The sequence below is a fragment of the Centroberyx affinis genome, unplaced genomic scaffold, assembly GCF_046629955.1.
Source record: "Centroberyx affinis isolate AG114_WGS23_722 - 3 ecotype Tasmania unplaced genomic scaffold, CSIRO-AGI_Caff_v1 ptg002132l_1, whole genome shotgun sequence".
Classification (NCBI taxonomy): Eukaryota; Metazoa; Chordata; class Actinopteri; order Beryciformes; family Berycidae; genus Centroberyx; species Centroberyx affinis.
Genome location: NW_027280453.1, coordinates 1 through 9,936, shown reverse-complemented (window position 1 = coordinate 9,936; position 9,936 = coordinate 1). Strand labels below are relative to the sequence as shown.

Here is a 9,936-nt window from a genome sequence, read left to right as displayed (position 1 = left end):
ACAAAATTGGATATAAAAAATTACAATAATAAACAATGCAAAAATGCCAGTTTAAACAAATCTAGGAATCTAGTTTGAACTCAGTCTGACTCTCATTCTATTAGAGTTACATGGAAAAGATCACATCTAACAATATACTCTTTTCTAAAAAGTGACACAGTAACTTTTACATTTTAAAGGAGATATTTTTGACATTTACTTCTACTTAACGAAAATATCAACAAAGTAACAACACTTCTACTTGAGTAGGACATTCTAGTACTTTTTCCACCACTGCTGTGTACAGTACTATAGCCAGAAAGGGGAAAACAATTGAAAAAACAATTGGTTCACCTGAGGTCTGAGAAACACAATAGGGAATGAACTGAAAATGGAGCATCTCTAAGCTCTACATCTTAATGACAGCACAGATTAGGACCTTGGCTCTCGGGTGTCTTGCTTTGGGAATGAACATGTTATTTGTTTAAAGCGGTAGGCTATCCATGAGTTATTGCTATTGTTTCCAACATTTCTCTCCAACATTTTATCAAGAACTGGATACTGCCACACAGATTGTTACTCATCTGCTGCACTTGTAGAGCCTGTTTTTCCCCACAGCTGTCCTGACTGCTTGGTCTCGTTGTTTTTCCCACACTGTCAACAGTGCGATTATGATGCCTTGCAGACTCACACACTTTATCAAACTTATCTGCACAGCACGCACAGCGCTGGCTCACAAGTGACAGCTGTCACCTTGTATATGACTGTTTGTGATATTCCATTGTTGTGGGACAGAACAACAAAGGAACAGCTTGACAAAAGTTCTAACTTTGAATTCACTTTGCAATAAGGACTAACTTAACAGCAAGAGAAAATGATTTTCATTGAGGTGTGAGCTGATCTTCATGACAAACACTTCTAAATAGAATTGCAATTCACCATGGAAAGCAGGTGATAGCTTGGAAATGGCACGTTAAGGTCAATCTGTAGCAACTCATTTCCTCTTCAGGAGGAGTGTCAAAAAATGTTGAGTTGAATATTCTTCACACTAACATACTGCATTCTCATAAGCCGCTTCAATTGTAGTATTCTTAAAGTTACATATGAGAGCTCTCCCCTGTGTATCATTAGATCCTGTTATGTTTATTTGTGTCAGAAAGCTGAAGTTGAGCACAGCAGTACACAGACTGAATGGTCTGTAAAACACTGAACAATGTGATTAAACTGAAAATTCAATTCAGAAATATTTTGACATTTCTAGTCACTTTTCTAAATGGCATACTAAACTTTCCATCAAATACACACTCGTAGAACACATGTAGGTTTATATAATATATGTATACACAGTATGTGGCACATATTCTCATCAGTGACATGTGTTTTAATATAACTGACCCCATGTTCCAGTTCTTTCCTATCTTGTTCTCTGATGAAGGCCAATGAGCTCTGATACCTCCCACAAAAGGTGTGAAGGCTGCTCTCTTTCAGACCAATTAATATCAAAGCCTCTATCCCTCTCTCACTCTACACCATATTAGCCATAGGTGCAATAATACTGTTGGCAGCTGAGGCCACTTGAGATACGAGGCTATACTTAAAGGATATAAGATTATTAATATAAGATTGAAAATCCCAGGGTTGATATGATAAAAAGAGCTCATTCCTTTTTGACAGGCATTTGTGATGTTGGCAGCTATCACATAAGGAAATCATACAGGTTTGTCTGTCACTTAAAGTTTACTTTAGTCTATTTCATACTTCACAGCCATTATACAGGTCTTATTTGAGGCAGTCTGAGAGCGTAATCATCAAGGGTGATAATCTTAGGCTGCTGTGAAGTGTCCTTGGCTGAACTAATGGACTGGAACTCTTGTCCCTGTTTAAAGGGAAAATACACCCTCAGATACTCTTACACTGTAATATATCATCATTCTGTGATGTTTATTGCATTCCAGGAGTTATTTTGTGGTAAAGATTTTTGGTGTACCCACTTTCCCTCAACTTGCCTCGTCTACTTCTACTACAGTTAGTGATTTCCTACATTTCCCAGAATGCATTTTAACAGCCCCCAGAGAAGGGGTGTGAACTTGTTGCTTTTAGTCAAAGGTGGATGTCTGGGCATATAAATATAGCTAGCTACCCAACTAGTTGGTTAACAAGGGCCATGCATGTCAATGACTGACAGCCTTCTTCAAAATGCAACGTGTTGTGGCTGCCTTGCATTCTGGTCTATTGAGGCTACTGAAATGGCGAAATGGATTTCTTCCTGGTTGATTGTTGAACGATGGTGCAAAATGGAGATTCTTGAAAGAAACCTTTACTCTTTGATTCTGAGGAACTGAAACCAAAACTTGATGTTTACCGTTGATATATATTTTATATAGTTAAAATAATGTTCTGCTATCAAACTCCATTGTAGCTGGAAATATCTCAATGTGACTTCACGTCTACGTTTGGACAGTTATATGCTAGTATAAGAAATATATACCACCAATCATCAAAATGGGCCTAGAAATGCCAATAACTTTTTTAATGGTGTTTAGGGTGGATTTTCCAGTGTAAGTAAACCAGTGACACCATCAGGGGATTTCAGTGGGGTATTTGGGGTATCTGCAGATCTCAAAACAAAATCTAAAATATCGTCTGACATTTTAAGTATGTTTGTTTTTGATTTGCTTTTACAGTATGTAATTTGTGACTGAAATAACAACTTCATTAAATTAAAAACCAAGGTATAATATTCACCTGATTTCACTTTTGCTCAAAACACAATATGTGTTGCAATACCACGTGACATTACTAGGCATCAGGCTGGCAACTGATAGTGAGCTACCATAATCACTTGTCATCAGTGAGTGCGAGGTTGCCTCTTAATCTGTGTCTCATTTACTGGCCACGGGGAACAAGGGCTATATATACACTGCAATGACCTTTTCCACAATGTCTGCTTGCCTTCAGGGGGCATGTTGTAGTGAAGGCCTTATGCCAACTATCATTGGCAGACATAGTTGAACGTGAGTGAACTGTTCATGACAGGGGGAATTGTTTTGATAAGTTTACAACCCAGTTTCCCTGACTTCAAAAGTTTTGCTGCAAATTTAATGTTTTGTATTATATCAGTTAGTTTTCACTATGTTGTAACATTTGGACCTTGGGTTAGTTCAAATTCAGAAGGTTTTAGAAGGTTTCAGTCCTTATTTTTATATTGTGTATAAGGTAACATGGGCAGGGAAGAGTTACCCACAATAAATGCAATAATGGAACATTAATTGTTTCAGCTGCCTGTAATTTTTTGATTGTTGGTCTTCTTTTTTCTCACAAAGAAATCACTTGATCACTTTTTATCCTGTGTAAACACAAACAAGCACTTTTTCAGTGTAAAAAAATACTTTTAAATATTCAGCTCAAAGTGTGCTCAGACACTAGGAAGCTAAGTGGCAATAATAATATAATTCCTTGCCAAAGTCCATGCATTTGAATAGATAATGATTGAATTATTGAATTCCAGGCTATGAAAATATATGAGTATCTCAGCATGTGTTTGTGCTTCACTTCAGCTGAGCATGTTCTGCAACAAGTGATAACTAGATAAAAGCTAGCAAGAGCTGCACACTTGCATAGTAGCATCCATTGCATAAGTCCCATTATAATTTTTTTTAGCTGTAGCTATGGCTGTATGGACTTGAAAAAAAGGCATCCGCACACTCAAATTCTGTGCAAAAATAATTTATTGCGAGCTTTCGGTCAGGAGACCTAATTCTCCTAATATTCTTTAATATTATTTCATCACTGTGTTTTCATCACTTCACCTGCATGTTTTAAATTCTAAAACTAAAGTAAATAAACTAAACATCTTCTGACACAGACTTTTACAGTCTTTATACATTGTATAGCTAAGATGTTTCAGATGCAGTATGAAGCATGTGTAGTATGAACCCAATATCAAGTGGTAGAAGTTACAAATGTTGAAAAGTTAGACCTTTTGCTTTTAATTGTGCCTATGGCCTCGGTATGTGGGCTGCAGGGCCATCTGCTGGGGTGGTGTCCCTTAGTGGAATGGCGCTAATCAGGGTGTCCAGTGAAAGATTGTCGACTAGACCAACACCCCTAAATGGGTCCTGCCAGACAGAGACTCTTCTGGGGTTCAGCAGGCTGGTCACTTCTGAGCACCGAATCCTCTCCTAATCAGACACTAAAGAGCAGCCCCAGACGTTCGGTGGGTGAAGTCACACAGCTCATTTGCATAAAGTAATTCTGGTGAAATTTAACATTAACTCTGATTATGTTACTGACTGTGCCTGTGCATTTGTGCAACATGATGTATTGCTAGGTATCAGGCACTAGTGCAAGAATTGTCCATGCAATATAGATGAAATGCTAGGAATAAATGTTTTTCCAGTGACAGTTTTTTGGTGTTGACAAGTGTTGTTTGGAGTGTTGATTGTTCACTCAACTATGTGGCACCAAAGGGGCATAGTGTTACTTTTTAACCTCTCAGGGTAAAAGAAATTAACACAGACAATGTTTCTGTGTGCATATGCCTGATAGGGGTTCAATTACTAGTGTGCAGCAAGTGTGCGGTTAAAAGAAAATTTGATAATTTCAACGAAACCTCCAGCAATCTTTCAATGCATCAAATATTATTCTCTGAAAACAGTTAAACAGCTACATGTCATGTGTTGAAGCTGCATCCTTGGAGTTGCTAAGTAATGCTCTCATCTTCTGTCAAGCTATACAAATGTTTGCCATTCTTTATGGTGTATTTAGTGCAAAGGAGAGAGAGCAGGAGAGAAAAACCTTTGCCTTGCGTAATGGAGCAAGTACAAGGAATTGTGTGAACAGAGCTGAACATGACACATGATCCGTCGCTAAGAGAGCCTTGGTGAGGCAAAGAAAACATTGAGTTGGCTGATATGGACAGTATGCTGTGTATGTTTCCACATTCATTCAAATAGAACTGAGCATTCAGTACATGGCAACATACAGTATATAGAATGTATAGTTTTATTTTTATATTTCATAACAGTGTCATTCAGTTCAAACATTCGTCAAACCAACTGTTAAGAAAATAACACAATAGCAAATTCAATTGCTTTCAAAAAACTGGGTTCAGCAATGATTGAATATGAAGTCCTATCCTCTTGAGGTGACCTTAATACACTGAGTACAAAATCAATGTCATCTTTTCAAAGCATTATCAAGGTATATAGTATTTCAGAGTGATCTACTAGGCTATTAAATTACAAGCCATTCACAGTATGCATATGATGTTATTTGCCTCAAACTAAAATTCCTATAAATTTTTCACATTTTTCTCTTTTTTAGCACCTTTAAAGATGTTTGTGTGAAATGTATGTTATAACAAGGTTAATCAATCTCAGTAAATAAACCCAAACTGAATAAAATGTTTCCTCAGAGCAGATACTAAAGTCGATACTTAATATAATTTCACTTGAATTTCCCATCACATATATTACCCTTATATGATAAAGTTAACCCTTATGAATGAGCACCTTTTCATGATTCATTCAAACACACTTTGCATTTGCTAAAATGTTCTCTGTTGACAATGGAAAACATATCTAATGTTTGCTGCCTTTCTGCACAACTGCCTGATTCTTTACATTTCTTTCTGCTGGCTCAGCACATCGAAGCACATGATAATGGACATGTCAGTTGAACTTCCTGCTCCCCTGGCAGCCAGTTTCAACTGTTTCACATTCGCCTCGGTGAACACTTCCCCCTCCCATACCCGACTCTTGCTCAACTGCAGGTCAACGAGTTGCTCACCCAGGATGCTCACCCTCTGAGCCCCAGGGACCCTGACCCTGAAATGGACCCAGGACATGGGCTCCAGGAGGCCCGTTCGGGGCTCAAACAACACAGAGCCTTTCTGCCAGGCAGTGTAAGTGCAAGGGAATGGAGGTAGGGGAGCTTGGGATGTGCTCTTCAGTACAAAGTCACACATGGGGCTAAAGTCTTGTTGATTGGGGAATTTGGCATAAAGTCGGAGAGTATAAACTCCCGCCTCAGGAAGGACCACGCTGATAGTAACTTTGTTGCCGTTGTAGGTGAGGAGGATATGCCTGGACAGGGAATACCCTGGTGTCTTGCGTTGCTCCTTTAACAGTACAACATGGATCTCCAGGTCTTGTTGATTTTGGAAAGTGATGTTACATTTTCCCTGCTGGGTGCTCACAATGGCCCCACTGTGGCTGAATTTACACAAGCCAGCATCCTGGGTCCGAGTTCCCGGCCCACAGGATGAACTGAGGGATGATGGGAAGAGATCATTCAAATTTATGGCGCTGCCTGTGCAGTGCAAAAGAAAGTTGCCAATGTTCTGATAGCCATCTTGAGGTTTTTCATAGTCCCGAACAAACACAGATAAGCGATAGTACCCCAGATATGGGCAGATCACATGGCAAATGAGGTTGTCAGTTTGAATCTGTGTTGCTAGACATCTCTTGGCAATTGATGAATCAAGGCCTTTATGGCTCAGCTCACAGAGCATTGTAAGTGGCCTAGAAGTCTGAAGATCTAGCTCAAAAGACCCATTTTCAAGCATCACAGGCTCAGACCCATGACTGCATCTCTTCACACCCAGGAACTCAGCATTTCTCTGCAGGCCCCAGGACAGGAAAGGGTTCTCAGGAAGTTCCTCAGTAGGTTTTGGCTCAGAACATTCCAAGAAAAAGGAGCAAACCCAACTAAAAGTCCCTGAGGTGTTCCCAGGACGTGCAAAGACCATGACATCGTAACTGCCACTTGTAGGAGGCAGCAGTCGCAACCTCATTGTATCTTGGGCCATTGTGAGAAGACCAGAGGAACAACTAACCTTTGTGGATTGATTGCTGTTTCTTTGAGAGATCTGGTAGGTGAAGTCCACAGATTCAGAGAACTTCATGGACACCGACGCCTCACCGTTGTCTGGGAAATCAGATGCAATGCAGAACATCTCAACAACTTAGGATCCATCAAAATTTGTAGCCTAAGATTAATCAAGGACAATACCTGCATAGAATGGAAGTCTCAATTTACCTGTTACTAGGAGGAAGTGTTGGGGGTAGAGAAGAGTGAGACCCAGTCTGAAGAACTCTGAAGTCCTTAAAACCCTCTTCTCAAACTCCTCCAGTGGGACAGGACAGTCCAGTAGCTGCCACTCTGGATCATCTGGACAATGAGAATTAATGAACTCCTCGGGGTCGGTCAGGAAGTAAAAATCATCATACCTGCACATAAATGACATAATTTTTAGTTAGGTAGAAATTAGGTGGATTGTACGGTGGCTGAGAGAGCTCAACGCACTGCAACTGAAGAAAACACATGCAAATAGACAAAACACAAGCAAATTAAGAAAACATCTTCATCAATTTGACAACACATGCGCTGCAAATACACACAACACAACCAAATAGACAAACGCGCTGCAAATACACAAACACGTTGCAAACACACACAAAACAACCAAATACAGAAACGCGCTGCAAGTAGCACAGATGACAACGGATCTGTTTCCAGGGGACACAAAAAAGTGAGGCTAAGGCTAGGTTAACAGCAGATATCTGCAATAATATCTGAATCATGTGATCACGATGTTAAAATAAACCAAAAAAACTTACATTTTAGCTAATTTTCCAACACCACTGACGAGTAGCCGACTTCAATAACTTCAAAAGTCACAAAGCATTGGACAACAAGCATGTCCCAGCCAGGTTCATCACTTTTTTGTGTCCCCTGGAAACAGATCCATTGTCATCTGTGCTACTTGCAGCGCGTTTCTGTATTTGGTTGTGTTGTGTGTATTTGCGGCGCGTTTGTCTATTTGGTTGTGTTGTGTGTATTTGCATGTGTTTTCTTTCCATCAAAAGCATGAAAAACACAGGCTATTTTGGGTTGTAATACATAGCTGTAAACCTGTATCAAGTACACACTAACATATAAGCATCACATGACCATCCAAAATATAAACTAAAGCAACTTTGCCACCAATCATAACCACGTCTGCCTCCAAAGCAGTCTTTTCATGAGTACCAATCATCGTTAGTGTACTATGATAACCAGAGTTCAAAATATGGAAACAGTTTGTACATGAATAACTCTGTGCTTTTTTGGAATAGTCAAACAGACACAGCTTTGCTATTTTTAGCAACCATGTTGGTTGTGTTGGCAGCTTGACAACACAATCAAGGATAAAGGATATGTTATTGTGCATTACTGAAACAGAGCGTAATACAGAGAGTATTGAGCTGTGTTGATTCACCAAGAACTCACCTCTTGATAAAGGTTTTGTTGTCCAAATCTACTCTCCCAGCTCCCCAACAGGCATCCAGGAGGTACCAGTGGCCTCTTAAACGCACAGCGTTCCACATGTGGGAGGATTTGGTGTTTTGGTAACTCTGGCCTTGCCTGTAACCTACGCCTTTGCCATGGCCTGACACTTCTTTACATTCAATGCCTGCCTCCCTACAAGACAAGATAGCTGTTACTTACAACAGACAGTGTTTGTATCTATTTGAGGATCGTTGTATACTGGGACCAGAAATCAGAGGAGTAAAAAGGATGTTGTTACCACAATACTATTTCCACTGCAAGACAAAATTAACTTACTGGCACATTTGCAGACAGACACTGGAGTATCCGCAGCATACACCCCTGCCCGACTCAATGACGTCCTCTGGAGAGCACATCTTGTAGAAAACCCCAGGTAGCCACTTACATCATATTCTGCAGAACACAGAACCATCATGTGCGTATTGGGAATACCATGAGGAAATTAATCAATTCAGCATCTGGCATCATTGCAAACTGTATGGGGCACTGAGTTTCAATGAAAAACCTGGAAAGACTCCATGTGCAATATTGCAGCAGATTAAACAAGTCACACTGCATTGGTGAACTCAGAGTGCACTAAATGACTTAATCCTAAACTATGACTTGGGAGAGTTCGCTGCCAATTAGTTAGGTAACGAGGTGCTTGTTATCATGTGACAGGCTGAACCATATGAGGCCAGATAGTGACAGATTCATTGAACAAACGTCTTAATGAATGTCTTGAATTGTCTTGCCTATGCCTGTATATGCTTTCATGTATACATGCATGTTAAAGTACCACCAGTTTTGGTCCACAATGTTACACAAATACAGTGAAATTAGAATAGAAATGACGGAATTGAAATGTAGGATACTTCGTGAGAAGTGGGATTTACCATGTAGTTGCAAATCCAGATCCAGATGGCTCTGAGTTTCTCCAGCTCACTTTGGGCTCCCTCTGTAATGGTCTGGGTAATGTTTGAACTGAGAAGACCCTCTTGCTACGAAGCTGCAACAGGCAACATCATATAACAATGAAGGCACACAGATATAAATTACTCTCGATGTACACATATGCACTCAAATGACCCCATGCAAACTCAGACGAACGTGTGTGAATGTCTGCATTGTGTTCTGGTGGTTGTGGTGGATAATGGTGATGGAGGACCAAATCTGTCTTTGTCACATGACCGTTTATTCTCTCTCTGAAGATAAATAAAAAATAAAAAACAGCTTCCAGATATAAGGTGCCCAACCACATAAACTCCAGCTTTTCTTCCTTGGGGAAATCACACAAAAGGTTGAGTTTATAGGAGGTCCAGGAGAAGGACCCATATTGGAAGTTGGAGTTTTCTTTCACATAATAATATGTATTAAGATATTATTACCTTAGTACTATACATGAAGATTTTGTGTTATCATATATATATATATATATATATATACATACACACACATACATATATATACAGTATATATATGTATATATATTTATATATATGCACAGTTATTCTTACCTCCTTTCCAGATTTGATTACACGGCTATCGATTTGGCAAAAGTGTCTTCACTGGCATAGAGCTCCTTCTTCAGTTTCCTTTTTGTGACACTCTCATCCAGAACTGTGTTTGCTTGCAGATAGAAAG

At 39.6% G+C, this 9,936-nt stretch overlaps 1 protein-coding gene across 1 annotated transcript; it reads right to left on the bottom strand.

Annotated features, from left to right (window-relative positions):
- Positions 1 to 5,599: 5,599 nt before the first annotated feature.
- On the bottom strand, positions 5,600 to 9,293 carry LOC139654663 (kyphoscoliosis peptidase-like; the record flags this gene model as incomplete). Its single annotated transcript, XM_071531798.1, is given in 6 exon segments — positions 5,600 to 6,909; positions 7,021 to 7,211; positions 8,254 to 8,445; positions 8,590 to 8,674; positions 8,677 to 8,708; positions 9,190 to 9,293. Coding segments are annotated over 6 exon segments (1,914 nt in total), but the record flags the coding sequence as incomplete, so codon positions are not given.
- Between the last annotated feature and the right edge of the window lie 643 nt (positions 9,294 to 9,936).